The sequence below is a fragment of the Ursus americanus genome, chromosome 14, assembly GCF_024610735.1.
Source record: "Ursus americanus isolate L20-20 chromosome 14, mUrsAme1.1.p, whole genome shotgun sequence".
NCBI classification, from domain to species: Eukaryota; Metazoa; Chordata; class Mammalia; order Carnivora; family Ursidae; genus Ursus; species Ursus americanus.
The window spans coordinates 59,336,670-59,354,749 of record NC_142140.1 but is presented as its reverse complement, the minus strand read 5'-3'; the positions used below and the strand labels follow the sequence as shown (position 1 = coordinate 59,354,749).

Below are 18,080 nucleotides of genomic sequence, written 5' to 3'. Positions count from 1 at the left end.
GCACCTGGTTCCCCAACTGCTCTAATCCGTGCAACTCGCCTTGGGGTCGGGGCTGTCCTCTCCCCACTTGACACGGGCACGTGGGTCACCTTGGTGTGTAATTGCGGGGAGAAAAGTGTATACGAGGCCCACCCTGCCCCCCTCCCAAACCAGGAAGTTTTAAAACCCCGCAGATTCCAGAGAGGATGCCGAATGAAAACAGGCCAGTGCCAACAGGTGCACATACTCCAAGGTTCTCTTGATACAACGTTTTTGAAATGACAACATTTTGGAAGTGGAGGACGGACGCGTGGTTGCCAGGGGTTATGATGGGAGTGGGTGGGAGGGAGAGATCCTGAATTTCCCCACGTGGGTGCGAGTAAAATGAAAAACGTGAAATTGGAGTAAGGTAGGTGGAGCGTGCGACTCTGGATTCGGGGTTGTGAGCTCGAGCCCCACGGTGGGTGTAGGGATTACTTTTAAATAATTAAAATTGGCGTTCCAAACCGAAATTGTGTGCAGGGGATGGCAAAATGGGGGAAGGGGCTCAAGAGGGACAAATTTCCAGTTACAAAACAAGCCACAGGGGTGAAAAGTACAGCATAGGGAGTACCCGATAATATTGTCATATGCTGTGTGGTGGGACGGTGCGTGCGCTCACCACGGTGGGTATCTCACAACGTACGCAACTGTCGTACACCAGAGACTAATATCATATGTCGACTATACTTCGGTTAAAAGTTTTTTAAATCACCGGATTAACAATTTTTTAAAATGTGTGCATCGACATTCATAGTAGCTCCGTTCAAACAGCCCCAAATGCCCATTGAGAGATGGACGGATACACAGTGTGTCCACCACTAACGGGAACGTCCCTCGACCGCGAGCAGGAGCACGGCGCCCACACGCGCTGCCCCGGGGACGGACCGAGCCCACGACGCTCAGGGAGGGAACCAGACACAGAAGGCCCCACGGCGTGTGCGTCCACGTGTGTGACACGTCCAGAACAGGCTCCTCCATGGACGCGAAGGGGGCTCGTGGGGCTGGGGGCTGGGGAAAGGGATAGGGAGTGACAGCTGATGGAGACATGGCTCCTTTTAGGGTGATGGAATATTCTGGAATGAGATAGAAGTGACCATTGCACAACTTTGTGAATATACTTAATACCACTGAATCGTACATAAATTATTAAAATGGTAATTTTTATGTTTTTATTTAAGTCATCTCTACACCCAACGTGGGGCTTGAACTTACGACTCCAAGATCAAGAGTCGCCCGCTCCACCAACTGAGCCAACCGGGCACCCCTTAAAATGGTAGTTTATATCCTATAAGTATTTTACCACAATTTAAAAAATCCTTGCTGCCCACGCGGCACCCCAGGCCCATCACAACAGAACGGGGGGCTCGGGCTTTGCTGTTCCCTAAAGCTCCCCCTGGCTCTGAGGAGTGGGAGAGCCTGGGTCGCTGCAGAGCTGACACCCAAGACTGTGCATTCCCGGAGACAGGAGCAAACCAATGCTAGATAATCCCCGTAACTGCACTGAGAAGTTTAAATGCGGACCAGAGAGTGACTATTAAGAAATTCCTGTGCAGGGCGCCTGGGGGGCTCAGTGAGGCATCCGCCTTCGGCTCAGGTCATGATCTCAGGGTCCTGTGATCGAGCCCGGCATCGGGCTCCTGCTCAGCAAGGAGCCTGCTTCTCCCTCTGCCCCTCCCCTTGTGCACACGCTTTCTCTCTCACTCAGCTCTGTCAAATAAATAAATACATAAATAAAATCTTTAAAAAAGAAAGAAATTCGTGCTCATAATCTGAGGTCTCTGAAGGGTTCTGCTGCATATCCTTATCCCGACCGAAGGCGGAGCCCCCAGGGGCAGGCGGGTTCGCATGGGCGGCGGGCAGGGGCCCAAGATCCAGAGCTGGGGGTCCTGTGGGTCCCCTCGCCTCTCCTCTCCTCCCTGCTTGGATGCCCCACACTAAAGAGTTTCCCGAATCAAGTATGAGTCATGTTCGGTGGGACGTAGTCCCTCTGAGGGCCTGCTTGGAATAAGCCTGCATCGAGTACCACGACGTTGTGAGCGGAACTGTCCATGCAGGTGGCATGTGGGACAGGTGCGGACTTCCGTTCAGAGCCCTTGTGACAGATAGGAGTTTACCCAGCCGACCCCGCAGAGGTCTGGTCTTCCCTGGGCCCACCGGCCCTGCAGGCCAATCTCCACCACTGTGTCCTTTGAGGGGCAACGCAGAGCCGGGAGCAGAAATGTGGGTGAGGGGGGACAGAGTGTTCTGATGGTGGGGTGGGTCTGCACTCTGGCGAGACTCTAGAGACACTGTCAGGAGGGGAAAGGGAGTGTCCTGACATGGGGGGGCAGGAATGCCGCTCAGTACCCCAGTGCCTGGGACACCCCTCCCCCCGCAGACAGTGACCGGCCCCAAACAACCTTGTGTGTGGGGAGAGACCCTGGTCTAACAGGTTAGGGGAAAAAGTAACCCAGAGAGCAGGAGATTGCGTTCTGCGGTCCTGCCAGGCTGCAGTGACCCTGAACCCCCCTCACCAGTGTGGGAATCCGCGGGCCAGAGGGACAGCAGGTGTGGGGCACAGTGGGTCTCAGCCGTGAGGCCCCCGTGGCTGAGGGTGACCGAGGAAGGATTAGAAGCCTCCGTGCGCTCCTCCATGTGGGGTTTGGCCCGGGCCCTTCGAGGAGCAGAGCAGGTGAGGGGTGAGCTGACCCGGCGCCCATCACTCAGGAAGCGCTCTGCATGGGGGCACGGTGATCGCCGCTGCTGTCACTGGTGTGACTGTCTGAGACAGCTGATCACCCTGGCCTCATCAGAGGCATCGTGGGGCGTCCGCACTGCGAGGGCAGAGGCCCGTGTACTTCCAACAAGCCCCGCCTTCTTCTCTGCAGCCTCGGCCCACCAGCGCCTGCCGTGTAAGACCTCCAGCCCAGGAGAACGCAGACCCGCCTCTCCAGGCTGCACTGAGTCACAGGAGGCCGTGCTCGCAAGGAAAATCAGCTCTTCTCATACGGTCAATCCCAGCGACACGGTGAGCTTTCCAATGTCGGTACATCCAGTGTCCAGCGACCGACGAACGGCTGAGCAGAACATGTCCATCCGTACGCTGAAGTGGTATTCAGCCTCTAAAAGAAGGACTGACTCAACTCAATGCCCAAAACCCAAATAATCCAATTAAAAATGGGCAGAAGACATGAACAGACATTTCTCCAAAGAAGACATACAAATGGCCAACAGACACATGAAGAAATGCTGCACGTCACTCAGCTCAGGGAAACACAATCAAGACCACACTGAGATCCCACCTCACACCCGTCAGAACGGCCAAAATCAGGAAGTCGGGAAACGACGGATGTGGGCGAGGATGTGGAGAAAGGGGGACCTCCTACCCAGTTGGCGGGAACGCGAGCTGGCGCAGCCTCTCTGGAGAACGGTGTGGAGGGTCCTCAGGACGTTAGCAGTAGAGCGACCCTATGACCCAGCAACTGCACTACTGGGGGTTTACCCCAAAGATACAGATGCAGTGACCCGAAGGGGCATGTGCACCCCATGTTCACAGCAGCGATGTCCACAGTAGCCACACGGTGGAAGGAGCCGAGATGCCCACCGACACAGGAATGGACAAAGATGATGTGGTCCATATATACAATGGGATAGTCCTCAGCCACCAGGGAGGATGAAATCTTGCCATTTGCAACGACGTGGATGGAACTAGAGGGTATGATTTCACTCATATGCAGAATTTAAAAAACAAAACAAACTGGGGCACCGGGGTGGCTCAGTTGGTGACACGTCTGCCTTCGGCTCAGGTCGTGATCCTGGGGTCCTGGGATCGAGTCCCGCATGGGGCTCCCTGCTCAGCCGGGAGCCTGCTTCTCCCTCTCCCTCTGCCCTACTTGCACTCTCTCTCTCTCTCTCTCTCAGTCTCTCTCAAATAAATAAACTCTTAAAAAACAACAACAACCCAAGAATGAACAAAGGGGAGGAGAGAGGGGGGGAAAGCAAGAAAGGGTCTGAACTCCCAATAACACACTGACGGTCACCGAGGGGGAGGTGGGGGAGGGGTGAAACAGGTGATAGGGACTAAGGAGCGCACTCCTCATGATGAAAAAAACTAGGTAATAACAAAGACCTTGGTAGCATTTCTAAATGGAACATTTCTTTCTTCAAACTACTATAAGCCTATGAATAAAAATTATATTCCTTGTATTACCTCAAAAAAAAAGGAAATTCTTTTTTTTTTAAAGATTTTATTTATTTATTTAACAGAGATAGAGACAGCCAGTGAGAGAGGGAACACAAGCAGGGGAGTGGGAGAGGAAGAAGCAGGCTTATAGCAGAGGAGCCTGATGTGGGGCTCGAACCCAGAACGCCAGGATCACGCCCTGAGCCGAAGGCAGACGCTTAACCGCTATGCCACCCAGGCGCCCCAAAAAAAGGAAATTCTTTAATACAAGGGAATATTACACAGCCATAAAAAATGAAATCTGGCCATTTGCAACAACTTGGGTGAACCTAGAGGGCGTTCTTTTTTTTTTTTTTTTTAAGATTTTATTTATTTATTTGACAGGGAGACAGAGTGAACAAGAGTGAGCACAAGCACGGGGAGGGACAGAGGGGGAGGGAGAAGCAGCTCCCCTCCGAGCAGGGAGCCTGATGCTGGGTCCCAGGACCCGGGATCCTGACCTGAGCCGAAGGCAGACGCTTCACCGACCGAGCCACCCGGGCGACCCAATGAGACGCATTTTTACAGTCAGACGGCTGTTCCCTGGCGTCCAGAACTTCTCCTGGGACCTGGCCCCCTGTGTCCTTCCCCATGGGACCTCGTTCTCTCTCCTCACCTGGTGGCCTGCCTCCCTCGGTCCCCCCAAGATACTCAGTGCGCTCACCACCACTGGGGAGAAAAATACCATTTAATTGGGAAAAAAAAAAAAAGCCGATGAACTGGAGTCCTTTCTGCTACTGGGGAAGGTGGCAGCAGCCCCAGGGCGCGGGGTGCTCAGGTTGCCCTGAGTGACCCCTCCCACACCGGAGGGCCAGAGCTGGTGTGAGTAAAGGAAACCCAGTGCTTTGGGTGCCCTGTCATTTGCTCCATCGACACACATTTCGGGAGCGCCTCCTGCTGCTGGGCCGGGGACGGTCAGTGGACACAGGCGAGAAAGGTAGGCCTGTTCGTGCCCGAGGGAGCCCGCAGCCCTGGGCCGAAGGGCCGTAGCGTCCGCTTAGAGACCCGGCAGGCCAGGCGTGGAGGGCAGGGCGTCATGTGCAGCCCCGGCCACACGGTGGCGACAGAAGACGGGCTGCTCGCTCCCACCTGGTCGTGGGCGGGGCCTACCCTGGGGCTGGTGCAGGGGGTTCCCAGGGACCCCCCATGTGCTGCTGGGGGGGGGTCTCAACTTCATGCCCACCCGCTCCCGGTTATGGCAAGAAACAGGCTCCCGTGTGCATCAATAAACTGAGAGCTTAATGGCTCGTGTCCACCAGCCCGTGTCCCGGCGGCTTGACCTCACCTCGAGCCCCCGGCAGAATTTCGGAGCCACAGGCCGGAGCTCTGGGCACACCGTCTCCGGGGAATCAGTGCATTCGTCTCTCCTCCCTCCGCTCCTTACCGCGTCCACACAACGGAAGCACGCTCTGTTAAATCCGAATTTCGGGTAAGTACCAATCACTCAGGCAGAAGGACGTCCCACGCAGAATCTGGGAGATACGAAACAAGACTCATTGTTTGCCTGAGGTTCGAATTAGCTGGGTGTCCTGTATTTTCAGGGGTGACTTGCTTCAGCCCCCGCCACTGGGAGCTCTGGCCGCTGGCGGCTCCTGTGTCCCTTGCACATGCCCTCTCCTCGTGGGCTTCTGGAGCAAGTCCTTACTTCCTGACACCACAAGACGCCCTGGCTCGCGTCGTATTCTCCCTGAGCAGCCCAAAGGGTCAGCGGTGCCCGCAAGGGTGCGAGTTTCCTGGGAGTACTGCACAGCTCACCATAAGCCTGGCCACTTAAACCACTCACACTGACTCTCTGACAGTTCCCGGCTCAGAAGTCCTAAAACCCAGGGGCGGGCAGGGCTGGTCCGCCCGGGGCCCCAGGGAGACCCGACTCCTGCCTCGCCCTGACCCGCGGTCCCCCCTCCACCAGCAACGCAGGGTCTGCTGGTCTCGGGGCCTCCCGCCCTCTGCCTCCCTCTCATGAGGACCTCGTGAGGATGCCGGGCCCCTGGGAGCCCAGGGTCACCCCCACCTTGGGGGCCTTTGTTGTCTCAGGGACACTCTGATCAGGACATCTGCACGCGCAGTTACCAGAATCTCTAGGCGCTCTGGACTTCCTGCTTCCCTGGAGTGAAAGTGTCCTGAAGGCTGCACAGCACAGTACTTGCCCCAGATGCCGTCCCTTTTTTGTTTGTGGCTATTTAAATGTCATTAAAACAAAAGTAAAAGTTCAGTTTCTGAGCTGCACGAGCCGCATTTCAGGTGTTCAGTCTCTCGGTGTGGCTGGCGGCTCTTGTAATGTTGCGCACAGATCGAGAACATTCCCACCATTGTGCCGTTACTGGGCGATGCTGGACTGGAACATTCTAGAGTGACGCTGCTCAGTGTGGGAGCCACCAGCCATACGTGGCTCTTTACATTTACATTTAAATTCTGTTGGCCACTGAAGTCCAGCGTGGGCTGGTGTGGCTTTCTCCTTGTAAGGGGAGGCTCCAGGGGCAAGGCAGGTGGTGGCAAAAATGGGGGCTGCCCGGGGGCCTGACAGGGGTGGATGAGGTGGAAGCAGGAAAGCGGTCGGCCGGAATGGGACTTAGATGTCTGTCTCTAGAGCTTCTGGTTTTCCCTACACATGGTGGGCACAAGATGACATATCCCTGTCCCAGGGACTTGCCAGGGACATGTGGTCATGCAGGTGACGTATCATTCCCACACTGAGCCGACTTTGTAGATGGCTCAGTCTCACAGACAGGAGACCACGGGCTTATCCTTCATCATGTCCCTGCAATCTAATGAGACCCAGAATGAAGGCCTTCTCAGAAGACGCTGGACAAAGGTCACCTCGACGTGCTGGGCCCATGAGCCAAGAGAGATGAGTGACGAGGGCAATGGAGGCTTGCCTCAGACTTTGGCTTTCCTGAGTGTGTCTAGTTGTGAAGAGGCTGAAGCCACAGGGAACTTGCTCTGCTGAGCACTGTCGCCCCAGGGAATGCTCCCCAGCTCTCTGGCCAGAAACGTGGCCCCTGTAAGTGTGATGAGATCGAGTTGCTTCAGGACAGCAGGAGAGCTTGCTGGCACCCCTGACTGAGAGGTGGGGATGGGCTGCCTTCAGGCACAGCTGGATCCAGGGCCTCAGATGGCAAGCTCGAGAATCTACCTCTCAGCTTTCCCCAAGGGCCCCGGCAACTCTGGCCCCCCAGTGATCAGCCTCACAACCCCTCAGCAGGGCGCGAGCTCATCCCTCAGACATTTCTGGATAGTTCTAGCACAGAATGTCCTCCGATCAGGCCCTCCCCCATGGCGTCTCTCAGAAACCCCTTGCTTGGGCTCCAGCCCCCACCTCCTTTCCAAGAACTGACTTTCAACCCCCTCTATGTCCTGTCTTTCCCTCAACCCCTCAGCCCCTCAAGAGGGGCTGCTTTCTCTTTCTCTCCACACTCTCACCCCCCACTGCCTCTGTAGCCCCCTGCAGGATGGAGGCTATGGTCTAACTTCACCCCTGCTCACCAGGTGCCACTGCAGCTATATCCACCCCCCCCCCCCGAACTGTGGGCCAGACCCCAGGTTCCGTGCCGCCCACCCACCCGTACTGGTTCCCGTGGCTGCTGTAAAGAACTGCCACGAAGCCGGCGGCTTAAGACCGTAAGGTTTGTTCCCTCACTGTTGGCTTCCTCTGGGGGCTTCAGGAGAAGGTCCTCCTGCCTCTTTCAGCTTCTGGGACTCCAGGCACCCCTGGGCTTGCCTCTGTCTTCACATGGCTTCTCTCTCCGGTCTGGGTCTTGAATCCCCCACTGTATGTCTTCTGTGAGGACGCTCATCATTGGACTTGGGCCCACCCTCATTTAGGAGGAGCTCCCCTCACATCCTTAATTCTATCTGCTAAGACCCTTTTTCCGAATAAGGTCCATTCACAGGTTCTGGGGCCGTGATTCCGCTGTCCACGATCCGCACCGGACCTGGGGATGTGGAGATGGGGAAACTCCAGCCAGAGCGGGCTGGAACCCCGGGTACGTGTGGCTCTTCGAAACTCACCCTAGGTCCTGCAGCCTCCAGGGGCTACCACTCAGCTGGAGGGGCCGACGTGGCCACCACTCACTGGAGACGAGGCCCACGTGGTGCCCCGTCCATCTGCCCCCTCCTGTTGCCCCACCTGTTTTCCTGAGCCCCTCACCTCCTCTTAGAGGTCCTCCAGGTTGCTCCACCATGCCTCCCTAGCTTCCCTAGCAGGCTCTGTTCTGGAGACCCGTCCTCAGTGCCCACTCAAGCCAGCAGCCTCCGGGCCCCTGGCTTCCCAGCTTGTCTCTGGAGCAGTCCCCATGCCTCACAGCCCACCCTCCACTCACTCCAGAGCTTTCTTCCCCTCCTTGGGAACTTTGGTGGCACCCACTGACTGTGGGTGGTTCAACGCATAATCCCACAGACCTGACTCTGGGCCACCCGTCCCCCCCCTACTCCTGAATTGTCTAGTGGCCCTACAGGCATGGTCTTCTGCTCCCAACTAGACCCGGTGAGGGAGGTATGGCACGTGTGCTCATCACTCAGATGTCCTTTGGGGACAGGAAGGTGTTAGAACCCATCCTGGGAGTGGGATTTCCAGACCTCCGTTTCCTCTTCTGCACGACAGGACTGGGAGTCTCCCCCCACCCCGCCACTGCAGAGCCTGGCACCCCTCCCTCCATGGCGGCCATAGCCGGCCCCATGGTTGGCTGTCCCCTGGAATGTAGGGGACCTGAGCCTCAGGAAAAGGGGGGCCTATCTGCACCACCTTCTCCTCCAGACCCAGTGCCCTCATCTGGAACCAGGCACAGTGCTGGGCGTTTACGCTTAGAAGAGCCTGGGCTTGTGCGTGGGTTATATCCTGAGTCCAAATTCCTTTATCTGGAAAATTAGGGGGCGAGGGGGCTGGCTCTGAGCACACCTCCCCCGGTCCTCCCTCTCCCATGCCCACCCGCCCCACACCACGCCAAGGGCTCACATGTAGTAAAAAGACTTTATTAAGAAGGCTTTGAAGTCAAAAAATAAAACTCTTGATACAATTTTCTGAACCCTTAAGTCAGCTCAGCAAATATATAATCGTAATTTAGCTGTGTAAGATTAAAGGTCCGTTACTTTATTTAAAATAAAATATATTTTAGTTCTTAAAATTTATTCCATAAAGTACATATTTCCCTATAAATTCCCTACATATACACAAGAGGTAAAAAGTAAAAGTTTAAAAAAAAACAATTTAAAAAAATTTAAAAACTGACAACAGAAACCACAGCAGAAGGGGATTAATAATTAAAAACAAAAAGTTAGAAATTTCTGGTTGGCCCCCCCCCCCCGCCTCCCCCCCGCCCCTCCAGCCTGTCCGCCGCATACAAAAGGGTAACCGATTAGCCGCCCCGGAGGGAATAAAAATGTGGCCACTCTCCTCGCGGGGATTCGCAGAGGCTGCAGCCGCCTCCGGAGCCAGCGCTGACAAGTCAGAAATCCACGTCCCAAAGAAGGACAACCGAGTTGTAAAAATCGTGTGTGTATATATATATACATATATATGTATACATATATATATATTTTTCTTTTTCCTTAAAAAGATCACCCTGGGGGGGCGGGGAGTCTTAAATAAAAAGTGCAAGCAGACCTTTTCTCTCTGTTTTATTTTAACCTGTCGACTCAATACTGTTCGTTAGGAACTGAGATGCCGTCGGGCAGCCGTCTCCACGCCTGGGACCGAGTTAAAGCTCGTCTGTGAAGGGCTGGCCCCGCCGCCCCCGCCGCGCCCCCCCACCCCCCACCCCCCCCCCCGGCCTGCGGCGGCCAGCCGAGCCGCTAGGAAAAGATATGAATGGCCTGGGTGGCGGGCGTGCGGCAGGCCGGGCACTCGGGCTCGCTCTTGCCGCAGATGCGGACGGCGCAGTCCATGCAGAAGAGGTTGTGGCCGCAGGGCACCAGCGCGGCCATCACCTCGCCCTCGGCGCACACCACGCACTCCCGCGCCAAGGCAGGGGCCGAGGCGGCCGGGGGCGGGGCGGCCGACGACGCGGCCGCCGGGGGCTTGCGGCCGCCCTCGGAGGCCCCGGAGTCCAGGGGGGCACATGCAGAGGCCGAGGAACTGCTGGGCAGCGAGGTGGCCGCGGAGAAGCTGGCGCTGCCGGAGAAGGACGACAGGGTGCCCTGCGCCGGCCGCCAGGCCAGGGTGCCCACCGGGTCCGGGGCTCCGCGGCGGGCCAGCGGGAGCTCCAGGGCCAGGCCCCCGGGCTCGGGCAGCGTGGGCGAGTGACGCGGCGTGCCGGCCCCGCTGCTGCGCCGGGCACCCGGGGCGGGCGGCGCGGGGGCCCCATTGACGGCCGAGCAGCTGCTGAAGGCCGGCAGCGGCGCGGCCCGCTCGAAGGGGGCCCAGATGGTGGCCGCGGCGGGCACGGTCAGGTCCAGCGCCAGGAAGTCGAAGCCGAAGTCACAGTCCTCGGGGACGGGCGGCCCCGACGGGGCCCCCGGGCCGTCCCCGCCGAAGGTGAAGCCCCCGTTGCCCGAGCCTCCGTAGGGGCTGGCAGGGCCCGCATCGGGCACCGACGGCCCCCCGCGGCCCCCCGCGTAGAAGGCCTCGGGTCCCCCGGGGGCCCCCAGGGCCCCGTCCCCGCGGAGGCCGGCCGTGGGCGCGGGCGGCCGCCGCCCAGGGTTGGGGGCCTTGGCCCAGAGGCCGGCCGCCGTTCCGAGCAAGTCCAGACAGACGTCGGTGCCGTTGGCGTGGAAGTCACTGTCGGGGCCCGCATCGGTGAAGGCGCCCGTGCGCAGCGTGATGTGCGCCTCGATCTCCTCGCGCGCCCGATCCACGTTCTCGGGCATGCCCGTCACGGCGAACACGGGCTCCTTGTCGCGCCCAGGCGTCACGATGTACGTGTGCGTCCGCTGCTGGATGCGCTTGATGGTGGCGCCCTTGGGCCCCACCACCAGCCCCACCACGCGGTAGGGCACGCGCACCTGGATGGTGGTCTGTCCTGGCAGGTTAGGCGGACCCTGCGCGGCGCCGGGCAGCCCGCCGGCCTTGCTGCGCGTGGCGCGGATCACGGAGAAGTGCTCGGCGGCGGACAGGATCTCGCGCTTGGCCATCTCCACGTCCTCCTTGCGGCCAGTCACGATGAACACCGGCTCCTCCCCACGCACCGGCGTCTTGATGTATGTATTTGTCTTAGCACGCAGAGCCTTGATCTTGCACCCTGGGTGGTGAGGGGGTGGGGGGAGACACAGTGAGGATGGGGCCCCCTCCGCGGCTGGCAGCTGCGGGGGCCAGCCCGCAAGTGGGGCTGGGAGCCCCCCCACTCCTCGGCCACACCAGCCTGGGCTGTATCCTCAGACACACGGTTCTCCGTTTCCCCTCCGGTCCCAGACTTGCAGGTGGTGATGGGTTTGGCAAAAAGGCAAGAAGGCAAGGAGGACCCCACTGTGGATGGAACAGTGTGTCCCAGAATTCAGACCACCTGGTACTTGTGAACAGGACCTCATTTGAAAATGTCTGGCAGGTGTAATTAGTTAACACGAGGTTATACTGGCATAGGGTGGTCCTGAACCCAGTGACAGGTGTCCTTACAAGAGGAGGGACAAAGACAGAGGAGACAGGCAGCCCTGTGAGGACGAAGCAGAGATGGGGACGAGGCAGCACGAGACTAGGGACAGGAGGTCTGCCGGCCTCCAGAAGCCAGGAGAGCTGGCCGCACAGGTGGTCTGCAGTCTCTGGAGAGCGCGTGGCCCTGCCGACACCTCGGCTCTCTACTCGCGCCCTCAGAACAGGGTGAGGATGGTTTCTATCATTTGCAGCCACCCAGTGTGGTAGGTCAGTCCTAGGGACACTACTGCATGCCCCTGACCCCAACTCCCCGGCGGACGGGCAGGACAGCCCCGAGTCAGATTGTGCAAACCGCCTAGGGTTTTCTCCTGACCAACCGGCCCTCCCCAGCCCAAGGGAAGCCCAGGTCTGCTGCGCCCTAACTCAGGTCAGCTCCTAAGGCCCCGGTGGTCCCAGCTTCTGCGGGGACGCTCAAGGGCAGGGCACTGTGGTTTGTCACTGGCTGGGCCGGGGGCCTGCCCTGTGGAGGGGGCAGATCTGCGCGCCGGGTGGGGTCAGAGGCAGGGTCTTTGATGGGGGTGCCGGCCCGGCTGTCTGATACCCCCGCCCCCAGCCCCGGGGCCTGTTAAGACATCTTGAGTCCGGGCCCACAAGTCTGGAAGACCCCCCTGCCGGCTCTGGGGCGGCTCCAGGGACACAGGGACATTGTTTCAATCCAGAGGCGGCACAGAGAGAACAGTGTTGCTAATTTCTCTGGGAGCAGAAGATACAAAGTTAGCGGGACCAGTGCGGCTGCCTGGCCTGAGGGGGCCTGAGGGGGCACTGGGAGACGGGAGGGGTGTCTGGGGGTGGGGGGGCAGCCTCACCCTGAGCCCAAGGACAGCAGCCCAATCGAGGCTTTGAGCAAAAGCAGAGCCCAGTGAACCGGGGTCAGACATCTCCCGGGGGGGGGGGGGGGCACGGCGGCTTCTACCCCCTCTCCTGGGTCCTGAGCCACTCCCCCTCCCCCGCCTGGTGTCCTCCCTCTCGGTGCCAGCGTCGTCTCACTGGCATCCCCCCAAACCCATCCTGACCTGGGGCTGCCTCCACTTCTGCCCCAACGGCGGTTCCCTCCCCACTTGGCAGCTGGGAGGAAAGCTTTCCAATCACACACGTCAGTCCTTCCCTCTCTGCGGCTCCCCTGACCTGGCCTCACTGCCTCCCCCCTCCACGACCTTTCCCATCTGCAACAGTGCCTGCAGCCCCTTCTCTGCATCAAGTCACAGCCCAGCACCCCTTCCTCCAGGAAGCCCACATGGACTACAGCGGGACCCCAGCACACACGTCTCAGTTCCACCTTCCCGAACTCCCCGAGGCTGGAGGGCTGTAAGGAAGGGCCAGTGCACTGGGATTACGCTTGGCCACTTGAAGGCCTGTCCTGGGCCTCCGTTTCCTCATCAGGAAGAGAAGGGCCCAGACCCAGCACCCGAGGCAGGTGCCCTGCCGTCATGAGTCTCAGAGGCGGCTGGCAGGGGGATCGTAACCTCACCTGAAGTGTTCCTTCCCCGCAGGCCCATGCGGGGACAGGGAGGCCAGGCCAGGAGAAGGGGCAGGGGATGACACCCACATGTGCGGGGGCACCCTCTGCACGGCCGGAGAAGCAGCCCTTGTTCCCGGTCACACGGAACTGGCTGAGGACAGAGCTGGCCCCCGGCCCGCCCCCTCCCGGAAGAGACAAATTCACTGACTGCATTTTGGCTGTGACACCCAGGGCCCAAGCCCCACCCACGCCGGCACCCTAAGGGGCAGACTTTGAGAGGGGGTGGGACTGCCAGGTCGGGGAATTGGGGCAGTGAGAGTGAATGGGGCCACACACCTGCCCTGGCGGGAGGACCAGACAGGCAACAGTGGGGGTGGTCAGGGGCCAAGCCGTGTGCTAGCGGGGAACCCGGGGCTACAGCTTCCGACGGGTAACAGGCTGAGAGGCAGAGCCCTGGGCCTGGCTACCAGGATGCTCACTCAAGCAGGTGTGTGTGGGAATGGAGGTGACCGCCCCCCCCATTCAGTCAACTCCCTCCTCACGGCAGCCGGAGCCTCCCCTCAGACGGGGGTGCCTCAGGTCCCCAAGTGGAGCCTGATCCCATCGCCCATATGACCTCATTCTGGGGTCCTGACCTCCCGTGGGCTGGGCACTCAGGAGCTCGGGCGCTCCAGGTGCTGCCCCCAGGGACCCCACACAGGAACCACAGGCTACACTTATCAACAAAACCTCAAGGCCGTGAGGGGGAGCAAAAGAGGTCACCTTTGGAAGGACACGTGCCAGGGGAGGGCTCCTGGCTGAGAGCACAGCAGGTACAGAGATCTGGAAGCAGGACAGGGCTGGGACAAATCCTCACAACGACCATCACCCCAAACCCAGTGGGGTGCTCTCCCCAAAGTGGGGCCAAAATGAGCCCAGTCCTGGCTGGGCCACATCACAGCAGGGTGGGTCTGCGGGGGGGGGGGGCGGCTCATCTGTCAAACGGGCACGGAGACCCTCCGGACACAGGGAAGGCCTTTGCAGGCCAACAAAATGGACCCCCAACCCGGACCCACAGTGGATAAATAGGAACACCAGGCCCGAGCCCCACTGACAGCCCCGCTGCAACCCCAGCTGCCAGAAAAAGCACCCAACGCCAGGCACAGGGGGTGAGCGAGGGAGAGCCGCGAGTGCAGCAGCCTTCCCCCAACTGAGGGGGCCCTCGCCTGACAGCGGCAGAGACAGCGGGACCCTGGGTGATGGCCGGCACAGCCCAGCACGGTCATCCTTCACTCACTCATTCTCACTCCTGACCCAGACCTCCAGGCAGCTGGCGGGGTGCTCACCACCCAGCCCAGCCAGGGTGCTAACGGCAGACTCTCAGGAGGACCGGGTCCAAGGTCACACTGAGGACAAGTGGGCACCAGCCTCCCAAGTGACCTTTACGGACTCCCCCAGTCCTGGAGCTTTGGAAAATAGAAAGTCCTCTCCCGGGCCACCTCTGTTCCCTGCAGCACAGACAGAGCCAGAGCGACTGAGGTTCGAGTCCCAGCCCTGCCGACCGGCTCTGGCCCGTGTCTCTGCCTGCTGTGGCCAGCAGCTACAGAGGACCTTCTCCGGGGGATCTCTCGAGGCTCCGTGAGGCGGGGCAGGTCGAGGCTCCCATGCAGGGTACCTTCCAGGCCACTCAGCCTCAGGGAGAACAGAGAACTCCCAGGGGTTGTGATCACTGATCCTGTCCCCACCAAGTGCAGGGACCCACTCTAGGATGGAAAAATCAGCTCAGAGAACGGCAAGTGAGCCTCAGGGAAAGGGTAGACCCCAGGTCTGTGAGACTCTGGCCTGCCCTCTAGGGGACAGAGTGGCCCCTGGACCTGGGGTTTGACAGAGGAGGAGTTCACAGTAAGCTGTGCCTTCTGCCCTCTTGAGAGCCAGGACGGTTAGAGGGGACAGGCTTTGTGTCCAGGAACCCCCAGGGCGGAGACTGGACGGGTGATTGCAGGAAGGGAGGGGTCAGGATTGGGGCAGAAAATGTCTTCCAGGCTGTGCTTGACACCTGGGTGGGAGAAGATGGGAGCTACAGATGGTCCTAGAGCTGGGAGAGTCAAGGGCTGCCAAAGGGGCCAACCTGTCCTGGCATTCATGCTTCCCTCCCCAAGACCCTGCGCCCCCCTTAGAGAGTACTACTGTGTACCAACACACGGTTGGGATTAGAACCCTCTGGCTGGAGAACCCTCACAAAACCCCCCGAGGGAGGTGCTGTCCCCCCATCACAGATAGGAGAGCTCATGTGCCCAGGGTCACAGAGCCAGCCCCGTCGGCACCCCCCCCAGAGCCTGCCTTCCTGTCTGCCACCAGCAGGACCCCAGGCTGGCATCCAATAAACAGGTGCCAAAAATCACAGCGGGGGGTCGGGGTGGGGGGCTGACCCCCCCAGCCTGCTCCCCCACAACCAAAGGCACAGGCTCGGACGCCCTCTGCTTGACTCCTGCCACCACTGCGGTGGCCTCAGCCTCTCCGGAGGACCCCGGGGCCAGAACACGCGCATTCACAGGACACACGCTCTCCTGCTCCGTGCTCTGCCAGCCGGCAGATCAGCCTAGGGACCCTGGACAACAGCCCCCAGGCTGGGTTTCCACGGCCACCCCCCTGCCCTCGGCCGGCATCTGCACGCTCTGCACATGGCAGCGGTCCTGTTATACATCCAGTGCAGGTGTGGTGACTGGGGCAGGGAAGGGGCCGAGGCAGGGTGCTGCAGGGGCACGGTCAGGCCTGGAGTCCTGCTGTGCCTGCCCATGGGAGGCAGCCGACAGGGCTCAGAGGACCACTTGTCCCCCTCCCCTGGTCCCAAGTCCTGGTCTGTCCGTCAGCCCAGCACGATGACACCTGGCTCTCCTGGTGTCCAGATTGGGGGGGGGGGGGACACCTGATGGGCCGCACCTGCGCCCAAAGCCAAAGGGCTCACGGGCCAAACCACCCCTCCCACCCAGAACTCTGAGAGGGCAGTGCCCAGAGCATCCCTGTGGTCCTCTGCCCCCCGGTGGCAGGGGTGACAAGTCACCCTGCAATTCAAGCCCCCGCCCCCGCTCCTGTTACTGAGCCCCCAAAGGCCAGCTTGAATGTCCTGCAGCTCCACCTCAAGCCCCGCCCAGACCCCACCCCAAGTTCTAGAACCTGGCCTACCAGCAGGGAGTGGGAAACAGGGAGGTGCAGGCAGAAGGCAGGAGAAAGTTGGGGCTGTGGGCAGCTGGCTAAAAGGGTGGGTGGGCGTGTGTCCGGAGGAGCACTGCCCACCACCCTCCTGGCCGCCCGCCCGCAGCTCCAGCTCCAGGGCCAATGAGCGGCGGCCGGCCTGATGTCACCCTGCAAATCTCAGACTGGCTCTCTAACAAAGAGAACAATGGGGCGGCCACAGGGACTCTGACAATGCTGCTGCTGGGACCCCCACACCCTGGGCCTGCCAGGGGAGGGCTAAGAGCCTGGATCTCAGGAGAGCTTTTACAGCTGGTCCTTAAGCATGTCCCCACATCCCGGAATTCGGGGCTGAGAGCGAGGTGGGGATCCTCTCTCATCCTGTGCTCCCCCCCACCCCCAGCAGGGCTCCCAGGCTGGCAAGTGGAGATGTGCACCTTCTTTGTACGCCGAACTTCTCTCTTGACCCTGCCTGAGCCCCCCTGCCCCGCCCCCGAGCCACCCCCAAGCCCCTGCGAGCCCCGCCCCGTGCCTGCTTTGGGTGTGCAGCGCCCACCGCCCAGCCCGGCCCCCTGGTTCTCGGGATGTCACAGCAGGCGGCCCAGGGCCTGAGCAGAGGCGCCGCACAGAGGGGCTTGACCGGGCTGGAGGTGCCCAGACAAAGGCAGCGGCGGAACGGAGCGTGGAGGGGAGGAGCGCGGGCTGCACCCAACTTTCTCCCGCGGCCCGCGGCAGGACAAAGGCGCACAGGCGGCCACTGAGGCCGGGGCCCACACGGGGCGTGGCCAGGGCCTGGCGTCCGGCCGCGGGCTGGGCTGGGGCGGCCCCCTCCCCAGGGCGCGCGGTGCGGGGACCCCGGGGGCGGCGCCCCAGACGGCGGCCACTCACCCTGGCGACCCACGATCTCGGCGACGTGCTCGGAGCTGGGCACGGGCACGCACTCGGTCATGTTCACGCTCTTCTTGCGGCTGCCGATCACGCTCATCTGCTCGGCCAGCAGCGTCTGGGGGCCCAGGGCCGCGGGGTGGGGCGCGAAGCCGGCGAACACGTCGGGCGGCGACTGCCGGGGCGGCGGCGGCGGCGGCGGGCTCACGTCGGGCTCCAGCAGCGCCAGCGAGCCCGGCGCCACGGCCTCGGCCACCGCGGGCGCGCCAGTCTCCGGCCCGTCGGGGGGCGCAGGCTCCGCCGCCGCCCCGCCGTCCGCGCCGCCCACCGCCGCCGCGCCGTCCCCGCCGCCCGCGGCCGCCCCCTCCTCGTCCGGGCCGCCCGCGCCCCCCAGCCCCAGCCCCGAGAGCTGGTCCAGCGCCAGGCGCAGCGCGGCGGCGGCGGCCGCGTCGTCGGGCGCGGCCTCCTCCTCGGCGCCCTCGGGCAGGGGCAGGGGCGGCGGCGGCGGCGGCGGCGGCGGGGGCGGCGGGGGCGGGGGGCGCAGGCTGGGGTCGCCGCCGCCGCCGTCGGGCTGGCCGGTGGAGCCGGGCATGGCGGCGCTAGCGCTCGGGCCCGCGCCCCCGCCTCTCGGCCGCCGGCCGCCCGCGCCGCCGCCGCCGCCGCCCGCGCCGCCGCGCTCCGCCTCTGAGAGCTGGGCCGCCGGCCGCCGGCATCCAGCGGCGGGGCGGGCACGGCGGGGCGGGGCGGCGGCGCGGGGCTGCTCG

General features: G+C 61.3%; 1 protein-coding gene across 1 annotated transcript; it reads right to left on the bottom strand.

The window, feature by feature from the left end:
* Positions 1-9,174: 9,174 nt before the first annotated feature.
* MEX3D (mex-3 RNA binding family member D) lies at positions 9,175-17,966 on the bottom strand. The gene is made up of 2 exons (XM_087867444.1): positions 17,320-17,966; positions 9,175-11,394 (listed from the first exon to the last, which is right to left on the bottom strand). Exons 1-2 carry the CDS (start codon positions 17,906-17,908, stop codon positions 10,010-10,012), a joined length of 1,974 nt encoding a protein of 657 aa, XP_087723570.1. The 5' UTR covers positions 17,909-17,966; the 3' UTR covers positions 9,175-10,009.
* Between the last annotated feature and the right edge of the window lie 114 nt (positions 17,967-18,080).

Excerpts from the sequence above, each read along its gene's own strand:
- MEX3D (XM_087867444.1), bottom strand. The coding sequence starts at position 17,908 with ATGCCCGGCTCCACCGGCCAGCCCGACGGCGGCGGCGGCGACCCCAGC. Across the intron at positions 11,395-17,319 it reads CGAGATCGTGGGTCGCCAGG|GGTGCAAGATCAAGGCTCTG; the intron begins GTGAGTGGCCGC and ends CTCACCACCCAG.